Raw genomic sequence first — 16,248 nt, 5'->3', positions numbered from 1 at the left:
CCATTTCTTTCTTTTTTTGACCTAAGGGTACTTTAGTCTTTTAGGAGGGATAAGACCCATTTCATTTGGGATGCATTTAGAGTTCATTTAGGGTGCATTTGGACACCAAAATTTCGGCCAAATGCTCCCAAGAAACCCTAGATGCCTTTCTTTCCCTATAAGTACTCTAGGTAACCCACCTTGTAGCCACTTTGGAAATTAATGAATTTGAGTGAGCCTTTGTGCCTCTTCATTCCATCACTTAGTTCCTAGTTAAAAACCGTTTCCTCTTAGTCCCTACTCACACATATATTATACATAGAAACGAGCTCTAGTTTATAGAAAGTGAAGACAAATTAAGCTACAATTCCATGCCTTAAAACTCCAGCTTGATAGTATTGATTTCTGAATTAAGGTTTAAATTTGCAGACTGCTATGAAGTAAAATAGAAACGGGGACGGGTACGGGTACGGGTACGGGACGGGTAAGTACATACCCGTACCCGTACCCGTACCCGATTTAATATATCGAGTTTTACCCGTACCCGTACCCGGTCAAACCGGGTATTCCCCGTCAAAGTCGGGACGGGTTCGGGTATTACCCGCGGGTACGGGTATATTTGCCATCCCTATCAGCAACCCGGGCCACCCCCTCCGTAGCCACTGGAGGAGCCTGTTTTGGCGGCGGACTTTCGGTGAGATCCACCGCATCAACATCAGCGGCCTTGGAGGTCACCTCCTCGGCATCAGGGGTGGCGGAGGTCCCCCCGACCTCCTTTCCCCCCCTCTTCCTCTTCCAGCTGACCTTCAGGGAGGGAACATCCTCCTCTTGAGGCTCGGGAACCTCCAGCTCAGAAACATTGTAGTGATGCTTAAGGTCGTGCCACAAGTTCTTCCTCACAATGCCTGCAAACAGAATACAACCCACATTAGCAAAGAAACCCCGAGCTCAAACCCTAACAAACCACCAAAACACAGGATACTCACTCTCTAGGCCCCTCTCCCTGAGCGCCGAGTTTGCAAGCGACAAAACGAGCTTGCAATCCAACGGATGAGGAAGCGCGGCGAGGTTCTCGATGGCAGCCGCCTCCGAAGCCGCTAGCTTCACTTGGCCCTCCCCGTGAAACCTAGAAGGTCGGGGGCACCAATAGAAGGGAAATCTCAGCAGCCCCCGAAATAAAACGCCCCATCTTCCAAGGGGTCAACGTCCACAAGAGCGACTCGGAAAAATTATTGTTTGAAATTTTTGTACGACTGGGAGTAGAGAGTAAACAAACCTCCATCCCTACTCCCACTCAGATAATATGTCGTATGGCGGAACGCCTACCTTCAACTGATAAAAATGAAGGAAGACGGGAAGAGACACCTCTATCCCCAAAACTGTACACAGGACTTGAAAAGCCCTCAAAAAATCCCAACTATTGGGGTGCAACTGGCAAGGAGCCGAGTTGACGAAGTTCAAAAAATCACACTCAAACTGAGTGAAGGGAAGACAGACACCTAAATCCCTAAAAAAATAATGGTACATATAGAAATGGGGAGGGTCGGTAGACTTCCCCATGTACACACCCTCACCGGCCTGACAAGGTTCAAGCCGGATCATCCGGGAAATAGAAGGGTCACAAACCCTGCACGACCGCGGGATCCCGTTAACCTCAAGAAAGGACCGAAAAACGCTCTGGACCCCCGCCATCTCACACTTGACCTAGTCGTAGCCAGAGATGCCTGGCTCTAAGCCCCGGGACGGAGGCAGATCCCTCTTCTCGGCGGCGGCTCTCCCGGTAGCCACCGCCTTACCGCGCGCCTTGCCCCTAGCAGGCGCAGAAGAGCCGGCACCACTCCCACCAGCCATTAAAGAAAAAGAAGATCTGGGGAAAAGAAAAGAGAGAACTGTCGAAAGGAAGTACCTGGTACTCCTCCTCAGAAAATAACCCTAGTAGTGACGGGGTTACCGAAAATGGAGACGGAAAGCGAGCGGAAACGAGAAGGCAAGGAAAGAGAAGGCAAAGAGGACTATCGTACCTAAGAATCCAAAGAGTGGAAGGAAGTAGAGTGAATGGGGAGAGACGCGGGAGAGAAAGAGAAAAAGGCTTTTTCCCCAAATTTCAAAACGGCCATGCCACGTGTCAACCTAAGGGCACGCTGACAACACATTAATTGCAAGACCATGTTAGACGATTTCTTTCAATATGACAAGCGAACCAATCGCACAAGTAGTAAGTAGAAGTAATAGTCGTTCTTCCCAAGGGACTTGAGTAATACAATGGCAATATGTGGAATTTAAGCTAATATAGACCAAAGAATGATTTCATATTTGATGGATTGTAATTTTTAAACTAAAAAGAGCAAAATGATTCAAAGAGAACTTTCATCAAACACTTGAAGTGCAAATTTGGGAATTAACTTATATGAGTGAAATGTTAGGGTTAGACTTCACCAACTTTAATCTCATGCATACAAAACATTCCTTCTCATTCAAACATTAATGCTAGCCCACTAATTTTCTCAAATTCCAATTCCTTGGTTAAAAGAGCCTAAGTCTCATTATCAAATATCAATCCCTTGAATATTTCAATAAATCCACTTGCATTAAGTATAAGGGCTTCACACAACAAGTAACTCATGTTCCATTCCTAAACACAAGTTTACAAGGTACCACATTCTCAAACAAGATTACCAATGATATTCCCACACCAAAAGTAATCACAAATCATGTAATAGTTGATCATTCCATACAAGCATTAAGCACAAGAACATGATACTAACATTTGAATGAAGAAGATAGATATATATATTCAAACAAGTTACATGAGAGTCAAGTTGGCTACATCTAACCCCAACAAAGGGGTTTTAGCAATCAATGTCCATGAGAATAGCAAGATACATCAAAAGAGGAAGAATGGAAGAAAACCAATGAGAAACAAATGATCAATAGGTGAGCCCTAGCTTCTCCCTTTGGTCTGCACTTCGCTCCTCCTTTTGGTCCCCTTCTCCTAGACTGATTTGCCTTCACGCTCAGCCAGAAATTATATCAAGCCACGCTACTCTTTAAGTGATGCGCCCAGCGCGCTACGATACACGCCCGGCGCATGACGGAAGGCGCGCTTGGCGCATGATTGGGCACGCCCAGCGCGATGCCAATTCTCCATCAACTCCCTGATCTAGTGCGCTGAGCGAGTTGAGCTATGGGCTCAGCGCGAGTCTACTGAAAATGGCAGCTAGCTTCATTGGAGTTCAATCCAGCCTCTTCTCTTTGACATGGCCTCTTCCAACATGATTACCTATCCAAAAAATCACAAAAAATGAGGATTAATTATGTATAACCCTGTGTGTGTAACCAAAGTGTCTTTACTTACAAAAGAGAAGTTAAATTGAGGATTACACAAGTCAAAAGTTAGGAAAGAGTTGAATGTGTTAACAAATTTGGTACTAGAATGTATGTAAAAATTAACATTATCATACCATCATTGCACAACCGTCATTTCCCTTAACGCGCCACTTGCACGTTTTCGGAAAACGAACAGTTACGACACATGGCATCTTAACAGGCAGAAGTACGCGAAAGGTCACTTCCCCCCAGCGAGCTCAGTCTTAACTCCTCGACCTACGGTCTTCGGAGCTCGGGGGGCTAGTGTACTGTCCGTACCGCGAAGCCGAGCTCCGAGCTCGGCATCACAGCACAAGATGAGGTCGGGCACGCGCTACGCGACGTCAGCTCGACATTTAAGCAGATCATAACTGATCTCGGGGGATCTCGCTTCAGACGAGATCCACTCCGTAATCTTATCATATCTTATCTCAGGCCCAAAGCCCAAAACAACCCTAATTCACACTAAGGTATGTGCATTACTTATACGAGATTCATACTCCCACAAACACTAACTTTAGCATCGGAGTCTCTTTTGCAGGTACCACCCCCATCTTGGAGCATCACGCGTACCAGCGAAGGAGGCTCATCAATCTTACTCGGAAGATCAGCTCTACAGCAGATTTCCGGTAAGAACACTCCCACTAAAAAATAAGTGAGAGTATATTAGCATTCCTTATATATATATATATATATATATATATATATATATATATATAATTTAATATTTAATAGTATATTGCATTGCGATAAATCGATATATAATAATAATAATAATAATAATAATAATAATAATAATAATAATAATAATAATAATAAAATTAAGACATGTTTATTTTAAAATCCCTAAGCTGGAACTTCCCGATAAGAATTGTGTTAAAATGCATTAGATTTTAGGTTTCAATTCTGGTTTTATTATTGAAATTTTGATGAATAAAAAAATATAAATCTATTTTATATCAAAAATTAATTTCTTTAAGATTTAAAATTTTATATAATATTACTATAAAAATCTTATCTTGTCTAAGTAACTAAAAATTATTTTAACTTGCAAGTTGGGAATAATTTTGTATCTAAAGTTTGTCTCTCTTACTTGCATTTGAATGTTATTTAATGGGTCATGTTCATGTTATTATTTGATGTACTTGTTGGAAAAAGTACATGTTTTCTTTCTAAAATTTTCAAATTTCGATCCTCAATTTTCAATCATCAATACTAAGTTTTTGATCTTTGGATTGATGATTTTACCTATAAAAGGGACTTTGATGCCAAAGTGAGTGGATAACCAAAGTATATAGGTATTACTGTTAATCGATAGGACATGTAAGTGCATTCAAAGTCTTTTATTGTTGTGTAATTAACAATCAGATGTTACTATTTGCTAGGCATAATCACAGAGTAATAGTTCTCAATTGATAGTTCTTTACATTTCGAGGACTATTTGGATTGAAATTAAGTACTCTTTATTGGACTTATAAGTTAGTGTTTGGTTTGTAATTAATTAGGGTTCTGATTCTCTCTCTCTTTTTTTTATTAATTATTTTCCTGATTGTATGTGGAGTCCAAGATATCTTTGTGAATAACTAATTTTATCCAGACCCACAAAAGCAATGAAATGGACGTCTATTATGAAGCGGAGGAGCTCCTAAAGTATGGAGGCAACACCATATGACAACAAGGAGGCTTGAAGCCCAAACAAGTTGGTTTTAGTAGCCTAGAACGGGTTATTCCAAAACCGGAACGGGCCGTTCCCAAGTCGAAACGGGTCGTTCCTAAATTGGAACAGGTCGTTCCAAGTCACTAAAAAGACCTAAAATCCTAATTGAGAACAAGCCAAAACGAGCCGTTCTAGTGCAGTTCGTTATGGAACACGTTCAAATCTGGAATGGGCCATTTTGCCTTTAGAACGGACCATTCCAGGTTCAAATTTAGCTCATAATTGAATGATTCAGAACGGGTCATTCCGAATCCAGAACGAAATAACAGACTCGGGCATTGTTCTCAAGGGGAAAAAATTGGTCTAAGATTCCTTATAGCTCGAAAATCCTCTCTCTTTCTCTCTCTTTGTATTTCTTGAGATTTGTGAAGCATCTGTGTAGTGTGAAAGGTAGCCAAAAAACACCTAATAGATCCTCACATCTAAAGATTCAACACGATAACAAGTTCAACAATTTATTCGCCTCACATTTGGTATCATATTCTTTTCTTAACCTTATTTTTATTTGTTGAAAATAATTATATGTACGAAGTGAATGTGATTTGTTGTCTTCAAGATTATTGTTTAGAAAGTATTCAATATACAACAAATAATAACGTTAATTGAATAACATTTTTATCTTTAACGTTATTTGATTACGAAAGTTTAATGACTAGCCACTTGTTAGCTTGAATTCTTGTGTAATGATTATTTAAAAAAAAAATAGTAACGTTAATTCTATCTTTAGCGTTATTATGATCGTTCAACATTTATTTATTTGTTAACTTAAATTATTATGCAAGTTTCAAATAAAAATGCAAAAAAGATTTTTTTTCTTCATCTATAAAGGTTATATATAAAACATGACAAAATATATTTTTAGGGTAAATTAAATATTTATAAATTTATATAATTTTGTGCAATTAATTAAAAGTACTATTTTTTACAAGCGTCGTAGGGTGCTAATACCTTCCCAATAATTGACTTCCAAACCCAATTTTAACTTTAAAGATTATTTTTAAAAGGATTTTTCAATACCTTTTCCTTAAAATAAAATATTGGTGGCAGTTCCATTAAAAAAAAATGTTTGTGTCATCCCTCATGATTTCAGTTACGACAATCTTTAACAAGATAGTATGAGATTTATCCGATACATTAGTAATTTTACACAAAAAAAATATTTTTATATTATTTTTAAACAAATGTAAAAATATTTCAATATTTTTCTGTATTTTTTTAAAAAATGACATTATTATGTGTTATTTAAATCTTATAACCAGTCAAGCATACCAACCTTATGATTATTGAATAATATTGGATGTAAATTACGCTGAATTGTTTGAAAAACTGTCTTTCTGTTGTGATATTTCAATGCTTTTGGTATTTATTTATTATTTTTTACGATGACAAAACAAGTCTTACTCTTACATCTTTATACAGGCCGTAGACTAGTCTCGGAGTAAGCCATTTGCATGCACGAGATTCGGCAACAAAGAAACCCTTAATCAATCAATTAAAATAATAAGGAATAAAGTAAATAAGTGATATCAAGATATATACTAGGGTAAAACATGAGCAATCAATAATATCTTTTAAAATTAATTTTATTATTATTTTATTAAATAAATAACTAACATTATATTATTAAAAAATATAATTAGTTATTAATCTAAAAAAATTTACACTAACAATATATAAGTAATTAACTCATATACTTAATAAAAAATTAAAAAAGTTGAAAACCAAGGCGGTGGCAACAAGCCACAAGGAATGGCCGGATTCAGAAACCGGGAATGGAATTAGTGCAGATCATTATGAAATATGAACACTCACCTATTATCTAAGAATTGGAATATTCGCAACATTGGTTCATCTTTTTCTATATAAAACGTCAAAACCCTGGTGGTCCATCTACAAAAGTTAAACAAGTCTCAAACCACCAAATACTCGACTATGCCATAGAAGCCAATCGAAGGTCACGCCGTGGAATAGTCTTGCCTCAGCATTCCCATTTGAGAGTGCCATCATGTGTTGTGCATTGCCATGACATTACCAATATTAAAATGACCCACTAGGTTCCCAGTGATCGAGAAATTGGACTGATATATATACACATTATGTTATTCTACCAATATTAAAATCTGCATGCGTGTAAACTGATTAAAATATTATTTCAACTAATTCAAATTCTCAACAATGTTACTATGTTAATAAGAATTTTTTACAGGAATATAATTTAAAAAAAATTACTCAAAGAAAATCTGTTACACATTATTTATAAGTAGCACGGTTCACTGTTCAAGAATGATTCACGGTTCACTGTTCAAGCATGGTTCACGGTTCATTGTTACTGAATTATGAGCTTTTCTGTCGCTAGCGTTGTCAATTTTGGCTGCTAGAATTCGGTTCTCGGAAAATCGAATTTTGAGTAGCATTATATATATATTTTGTGTTTTTGGTTTAGATCATGTGTTAATTTTGTATCGACCTGTTCTGAGACTAGATGCAAAAATTAACACATGACCTAAATTCAAAACGCAAAAAAAAAAAAAAAAAAAATGCTGCTCAAAATTTGATTTTTCGGGAACTAAATTCTGAGCTTTAGCAGTGAACCGTGCTATTCTTATAAATAATGTGTAACAAGTTTTTTTTGGATAATTTTTTAAAAAAATTATATTTGTGTAAAAAATTCTGTTAATAATAATATAAAGAAATGTTAAAAAATAAACAAGTTTTATATTAATAAAATAAAATAAAAAATAACAACTTATAAAATACACACTTATTCTAACGAGAAAGAGACTTTTTAGATAATAAGATAAAAAAAAAATTACGAGAACTTAGGTTACAGATAATATTTAATTGTTGTAAAATATACTTGTGTAATAAGAATACTTTGTTCCAAAATGGGAAAACCGCTGGAATAAGAAAAAAAAAATGTGATACTAAAAAGATAGTAAAATGGTTTGTGGTCGCAGTTGTTTTTGGATCCCGTGACCAATGGCACATGGTTTCGGAAACCCTTCATAAACCCCTCGGTTACTGCACAATCAGAACCACAGTCACAGTCAGAGTCACACACACCAATCCAATCACTTAAAAACCAAAAGTTGGTCACATGGAAAGTGCCACTCAAGTCCGTCCCTCTGCCGTCGACGGCACGCTCGGCCGCCACCTGGCTCGGCGCCTGGCGGAGATCGGCGTCAGGGACGTCTTCTCCGTTCCCGGCGACTTCAACCTGACGCTCCTCGACCACCTGATCGCCGAGCCGCAGCTCAACCTCGTCGGCTGCTGCAACGAGCTCAACGCCGGCTACGCCGCCGATGGCTACGCGCGCGCCAAGGGCGTGGGCGCGTGCGTGGTGACCTTCACCGTCGGCGGACTCAGCGTCCTCAACGCCATCGCCGGAGCTTACAGCGAGAACTTGCCGGTGATTTGCGTCGTCGGAGGACCCAATTCCAACGACTACGGCACCAACCGGATCCTCCACCACACCATCGGCTTACCCGATTTCTCCCAAGAGCTTCGCTGCTTTCAGACGATCACGTGTTTTCAGGTGAACTGTGTTGTCTTGATTTTTGAGGATTCTAATGAACGAACGCTATCTGATTAGTTTAATATCGGTTTTGATGACTCATCAGGCAGAGGTGAATAACTTGGACGATGCGCATGAGCTTATTGACACCGCAATTTCCACTGCTTTGAAGGAAAGCAAACCTGTTTATATCAGCATTAGTTGTAATCTTCCTGGAATTCCTCATCCAACTTTTGCTAGAGACCCTGTTCCCTTCTTTCTTGCACCAAAGTATGTATTTCTTGCTTCAACTTTAATTTTAATTCTCATTAGATCCATGATAGAGTTAGAAAGAAGGTTTTGTTTGCATGTTACATCTTATTACTTATGACTTATGACCCTAGTAATAGAAGGTGTGACACATGGCAGGGATTATGAATTGAGTTTCCGAATAAGTTGCATGGACACGGGTTACGGAAAATTTAATCTAGGATTCTAGTATGTTAATATAAAATTTTAAAAGTATACGTATATTAAAAACAACATTTTGTATAAACATAACTAAAATATATAAATGATAAAAAACACAAATAAGTATAATTATAATATTATAAAAGCAGATTAAATTATTCAACATGACAAAAAATATATCATAATAAAAAACTATAATATGTAAAAGTTTAATAGTTAATTAGTTATCAATATTGTATCACGTAAACATGACTATATAACATTACACTTTAACATTTTGAATCTCATTGTTAAGAATGCGTTTGTTTCATGGATAAAAAAACTATTTTTGAAAATGTGAGTGGGGAATCTCATGTTTGGTATTTTGAAAATATATTTCTGGATATTATTTATTCTTGAAAAAGTTGTTGTATTTTATTCATGAAAAGTAGTTATGTAATGATTTTAAGTCATTTTGATTCCCATGGTGAGAGGTGGGAGGTTATTATGTAATTCAATTATAACTCTATTTTTTTTATTTTAATTATTTTAAATTTTAAAATATTCGTAAGAAGTTTATCAATCGTATTTTGAAATGTTATTCCTAGTTATACTACTCTTAGGAATATGACTTTATTCATAAGAAAGCTTATCAATCGTATTTTGAAATATTATTCCTAGTTATATTACTCTTAGGAATATGACTTCTGGGAATTCTATATCATTCTGCAAGACAAATGCCCGAGAGAAAAAGTAGCAATTTCATGAATATTTGCTCTTTGAAATGGATCTCATTCATCTGTGTCCATATCCCACACGTTGTTCTCACCTTTATTACAACTCTTACAAGGTCTTTGTATACAAGTCAATGCTTACCCACTTTTTTTTTTTCCTCAATGTAATGCTTACCCAAATAGTACTCATTTATACATACAAAAATTAAGTACTATTTTTTTTTTCATTTTTTTTGGTACGCATCTGGTTCGTATCCAATGTGTACCTATGACATGACTTCAAAAGTACCCTTGCTTCATAAGTTACTGGCAACCATATTCATGAATCATGTTTGTTCTTGCATCCACATTTGTCATTATTTTAATGGCGAGAAAAAAAATATTTTATTTTATATAGAGTAAGCAATCAAGTAGGATTAGAAGCAGCAGTGGAAGCAACGGCTGCTTTTCTAAACAAAGCTGTGAAGCCAGTCATCGTGGGTGGGCCAAAACTAAGGGTAGCAAGGGCACAGAAGGCCTTTCTGGAGTTTGCAGAAGCTAGTGGATATCCAATAGCAGTTATGCCCTCGGGGAAGGGACTTGTACCGGAGCATCATCCACACTTCATTGGGACATACTGGGGTGCTGTCAGTACTAGCTATTGTGGAGAGATAGTGGAGTCTGCTGATGCTTATGTTTTTGTTGGCCCCATCTTCAACGATTATAGCTCCGTTGGATACTCATTGTTGATACAGAAGGAGAAATCCATAATAGTGCAGCCTAATCGGGTAACCATTGGCAATGGTCCTTCCTTGGGCTGGGTTTTCATGGCTGATTTCTTAACTGCATTGGCTAAAAAAGTGAAGACTAACACCGCAGCATTGGAGAATTACCGGCGTATCTATGTTCCCCCAGGCATTCCTCTGAGGCGAGAGAAGGATGAACCTCTAAGAGTTAATGTTCTATTCAAGCACATTCAAGTAAGTTCTATTTATAAGCTCCTTCAAATTTTTACTCAATTGCTTCTTTGGCAGGGATTGTAATTGCGCGCTGCTCTCTTCCTGTTACTTTGTTCTATAACTAAGATTAAGATTTCATTCTAAACTTGTTTTTCGCTTTTATATTTAAGAACAAGTTTGTTGTGAGCATTTTCTCTGTCAAGGCTTGAACGTTCTGAGCTCCACATTCGGGGAATCGGGGTTATATAGTTATACTTAATTGAAAATAATTAGCATGACCTAGCTTACCAACAGTTTTTAGGTCCAGTAGTTTTCTTCATCTATCGTAGTAGTAACTGCATTGTTCCTTAATCAGATTCATCATGATAAACTGTGTTATACTGTCTTCGTAATTAGCTTCATGGTTTGTATGTAACTTAATTGTGAGTGGACTAGAAGTACGAAACATTGCACAAAAATGGGGAACACAGCACTTTCAGATGATTCATGTAACATTACCAAATATGAAATATGTGACATTTTTTTGCATGGTTTCAATCTGATTAACATCTTTTAGCAAATATAGACCAACAATTGAATGTGTTAATCAGGAACTACTGAGCGGAGATACTGCTGTAATAGCTGAAACTGGCGATTCATGGTTCAACTGTCAGAAGCTCCGTCTGCCTGAGAATTGCGGGTGAGTCATGTCTATGACTGCAACTGGCAATATGCTAATTGCAACCTTTATATTGTTGGAATTTACGTTGTTAATTTTGAATTCCATCTTTCAGGTATGAATTCCAGATGCAGTATGGATCCATTGGTTGGTCGGTAGGCGCTACTCTTGGATATGCACAGGCTGCAACAGACAAGCGTGTAATTGCTTGCATTGGCGATGGCAGTTTCCAGGTTAGTAAGATTAAAAGAATAGAAACTATCTGTGTCCAGAGTGTTTAATAATATCCAACTGTTTTTCTATTTTATGGTAGACCGGAATAGTATCACATTTTTGTGCCAAATGGAAGTTATGCAATAAACAATGGCCATAATCACAATTGTTAACAACGTATTAAGCTTGGGGAAGGGTTTTCTTTATTAATTAAGTATCCATGTAGATATATGATAGTCCTTGCGTCAATCAAGTTTGTTACATTTACATCAGTATGTAATCAATTGAATAAAGAATATTATGATTTCATTTGATTCAAGTATCTGACCTAGTTGCTGCTGTTGAAGTTAGAAAGTGAATTCCTTTGAAGTAAGGTTATATCAACCATTATTACATATCCGAGATGTTTGTATAAATGGTTAGCATCAACAGAAAGTAAATCTGTTCATTAATTTATTTTCGTCGTGCTTCATGAATCACCTGGACAGTTGGACTGATCAGTTTCCCTCATGGAAAATGATAATTAGTAGGAAAAATATATATACGGATCTCAAGTGGCATGAATTTAGTTAGAGACTGTTTTATTACCGTTTCTAGGTGAATGGTTCCACACTATTTTGATTGGCTAATTTTAAATTCGCATGTGTTTTGTACCGATAGATCTCATACTAAATAGCACCCCTCTTCCCTTATTTAGGTGACAGCACAGGATATTTCAACAATGATTCGCTGTGGACAAAAGAGCATCATCTTTCTCATTAATAATGGAGGTTATACAATTGAAGTTGAGATTCATGATGGCCCATACAACGTGATCAAGAATTGGGATTACACTCGCTTTGTGGAAGCTATCCACAATGGACAAGGCAAATGCTGGGCTACTAAGGTTAGCATAAATTGTATAATGCATTAAATATGGTTAAATTTGGTTTTACTCCTCTAATTTTCTTAATTAGCTTTGGTACTTATATATTTTAATTTTTTTTGAAAATGGTCTTGTCATTACTTAGTGTTGTGATGTTGCATGTAATTTGTGTCATGTACAAATACATGCCCTTTCAGTGAGTAGTAATAGGAACTATTTTGGAACCTTTTAAAATTTAAGGATCAAAATCGACAAAAATAAATAAATTGAGGACTAAAACCAAATTTAATTATAGTAACATGAACTGAAAGCGTACTTCACGTTTGAATAATTTACCTTGTGTTACCGTGTTAGTATGTTTGTTGAAGGTTCTACGCTTTACATTTGATTTAATCTTTTAAATTTTAATGAAGTAGAACTACAGACAATGGCGAGGATTCTTATATTTTCCATTTATTACTGTATGGGATGGCCTTATGTGCTACTGCCTTGTGCAATCACTGATCTTTCTTTAATATACTATGCTAATTTTAGATGGCTGGACTCTGTTTATTTGTTAGTGAATAGCATGCTCTAGACAGATACAGATTGAAGATTGTTCTTTGAGAAAAATAGCTCCTTTGTTTGTACATCATAGCCATATAGTCCCTGACTCGGATTGTATTATTCCAAACTAAGATATAGTAAAATAAGGAAAGTAGGAATCCATTTGAAAATGGATATTATTTTAAGACCATACTGATTTTTATACTGCAAATTCATGTATACATCGCGGATTTGTTTAGTCCAATGAACTAAAAAGTACAAAGAGAAGGAAAAAAAAAAGTTAATTAACAAGAGTTGGTAGACTGGTATATTTCTGCTCTTGAAATACCTCAGAATTTCCTTTTATTAGTTGTTTGCTCGTGGTACTAAAGGACTTGTTATTGTTATGGATGTAGGTACGTACAGAGGATGATCTGTTAGAAGCAATTGAAACAGCTACTGGACCACAGAAAGAGTCACTTTGTTTTATTGAAGTTTTTGTGCACAAGGATGACACCAGCAAAGAATTGCTGGAATGGGGATCCCGAGTTGCTGCTGCTAACAGCCGTCCTCCTAATCCACAATAGAAAATCCACCCCTAATTATTTCCTTCTTACAATTTGTGTATTTTGTTGAATAGATTAGGATAAAATGCAAAATAAGTTGAAATAAATGCTTCCTTTTCCAGATTTGTATCTGTTTTCTCGTGCTGTTGTAATCATGAAATAATCTTGTTTTATAACAAGATCCTGTATATTAGAATTGTTAATTGAATCAAAGAAGGTATTTTATAACACAGATTGATATTGAGCAAAACTGAGATGCCTATCATGCCTTTCGTCTGGTACTATTAAGCATTGCTCTTCCATAAAATGGGAACAAATGTTAATCCCTTACTCAAGGTGTACTTTAGTTTTGCTTGATGTTTTGATTGTTTGATTTAGAAAAAAAAAATTATGTATATATATATATAAATTTTTTTTCTCCACATTTTATTGTCTTTAAATATTTGTACAGAAATGATACAAAAATATTTTATTGTCTTCTATTTCTTATATTTTTTGATTTTATATCAATATTATAAGATTTCATTTTAAATTAATCTGATTCTACGAGGAAGTAAATAGGTCAAAAGTCATTTTAAGATTTTATATAAATATTTTGAAATAGGGAAAAACGAGAATAGTTTAGTATTTGTATAATAAAATATTTTCTTAAAGTTTACTGTTTAATCGAGAAAAGGAAACAAAAATCATGTGTAGCTAAAAAAAAAGTAATTTAAGGGGATAGAAAATGACAAATTCACTTATATAGTTATATTATTTGTTTGTTGAAATTTTAGGATAAACAAAATCTGAATTCAAGGTAGGAAAAGTCTCTATACTTTTTTGGATAAGCAAAAGTGTTATCAAGAAAAACCCAAAACCACAAAACGTGCCAATTCATGATACCACAATACACAAAATATAAGAATCGTACATCATATGATTCTCCATCAAAAACATAAATACAAATATGTGATCAATCCAAAAGCTATCCAACTTCTTTCAAAATAACATGTTGTAAGCCAATTGTCAAACATATTTCCTTTTGGACAACTAATTGAACCTACTATACAGATTTTCACCACTCCAAAAGTGTCCCAACATCATACTAACATCCTGCACCAACAAGTCTTCACAAATCTCATGCGCCTTATTTTTAACTCATATATCCTCTGCTATGCACATATATTCTTTAACCGCAGCCAAAAACACCCAGGCAGAATTCACAACCCATCCCAAAGGTCCCTCGTAATTACTTTTATTCACTGTTTTTCTTTCTAAAATGACAAAGGATTTGGAATTTGAGACTAGCCATATATACCTCTAATTCTTTGAATTGTGATTTTACATGCATTTTGTTACGAAATAAATTATTTTAGTAACCTTTCAAGTCTCAATTGTCAATGACCATTGAATTAGGCTTTCTTGGACATATCGATAGAAAATGAAAGAATTAAAATTGACACCAAACCAATATATGTGGTGGATGTGTTTTGAATTGACACCAAACCAATACATGTGGCGGATGTGTTTTGTAGTTTTTTTTTTTTTTTTGGTTCGTCCCTGGAGTATCCACCGCCGACAGCAGTGACTAATCTTCTTGCTACGTTGGAGGCACCTCAAAGGGTGGGATAGCTGGCCCCAAGATTTAATGCGGCTGCATACACAAGGCAGGATTCGAATTCCTAACCTTGCTTAAACGTGGATCAACCCCTACCGCTGAACCACACGCTTGGGGTTATGTGTTTTGTAGTTGAACATCAAGCACTTGATTTTTGATAATTTTAAAGAAGCTGTAAACTGATTTGAAAATCTGTAACACTAAAACCAAACAGGTTTCGTATGATCGTCCTAAAACTTTTACTCAATTAATTAGCCCATAAATTATAATTATAAATTTGTGGGTTAATAAAGGTATGTTTTGATAAGTTTAATAGTTTTATGGTATATCTTTTAAAAGATAACATTTTAGAAGGTTAACTTATATGGAATTATAGAATATGATATAGACACGATAGAAATACGGATATTGAGACATAGTTAATGTCCAAAAATAAAATATGTGTACATCACACACAAAAACGTGTGCACATATATTTATATATATATATATATATATATATATATGATATCTATTTACTTCAAAAGTTAACTTGATTTATTTCGTTTTATAATTCATATTCTATATACAATTTTAACGATCTAATCGTTACAGTTTTTAATGTATAAATTAAATCTGTAAATTTTTAAAAAATTTAAAAATTATTTTATACTTCATTTATTATTCATATCGATAAATAATCATAAAATTGATTTAACTTAAGATAAGATACAACCTCATACAAAGTTAGAATAAATCAAAAATGTTTTTAAGACGACGGTTCCATATTATCTATCATATCTTTAACGTAAATTTATAAAAAAATATATATATATAAAATATGAAGAAAAAAAATTGAATTCTATTTCAAGTCTTTATCAGCAAGAGTAAAAAATTTAACTAGATAAGTTATTTAGAAAAATAGGTTACACACCAGCTCACTAATGACCATCTTTTTTATTTATTATTTTAAATACATGACAGATTGGACTTCATGCTTACGCTGTGTAGTGTGTACTTGAAAAACCTGTAAACAGAAATTTTCACTTTTTAATGTACAAAACTAAGAAATAAGTTTTTTTTTTTTTAAAGGACGATTGGAGAGTTGTTATCTACAAACCAAACACTAGTATTTTTTTTTTGAGAGTGAGGGGATAGGATAAAA

At 35.3% G+C, this 16,248-nt stretch overlaps 1 protein-coding gene across 1 annotated transcript; it reads left to right on the top strand.

The window, feature by feature from the left end:
• Positions 1–8,059: 8,059 nt before the first annotated feature.
• Positions 8,060–13,736, top strand: LOC109817765 (pyruvate decarboxylase 1). Its single transcript, XM_083066182.1, has 7 exons — positions 8,060–8,597; positions 8,683–8,846; positions 10,137–10,698; positions 11,268–11,356; positions 11,451–11,568; positions 12,246–12,434; positions 13,355–13,736. Exons 1-7 carry the CDS (start codon positions 8,160–8,162, stop codon positions 13,523–13,525), a joined length of 1,731 nt encoding a protein of 576 aa, XP_082922308.1. The 5' UTR covers positions 8,060–8,159; the 3' UTR covers positions 13,526–13,736.
• The last annotated feature ends 2,512 nt before the right edge of the window (positions 13,737–16,248 follow it).

This window comes from Cajanus cajan, chromosome 1 (genome assembly GCF_000230855.2).
Source record: "Cajanus cajan strain Asha chromosome 1, NIPB_CcT2T_4, whole genome shotgun sequence".
NCBI classification, from domain to species: Eukaryota; Viridiplantae; Streptophyta; class Magnoliopsida; order Fabales; family Fabaceae; genus Cajanus; species Cajanus cajan.
Note: the sequence above shows the minus strand (reverse complement) of the source record. Positions and strands in the feature narration are given on the sequence as shown.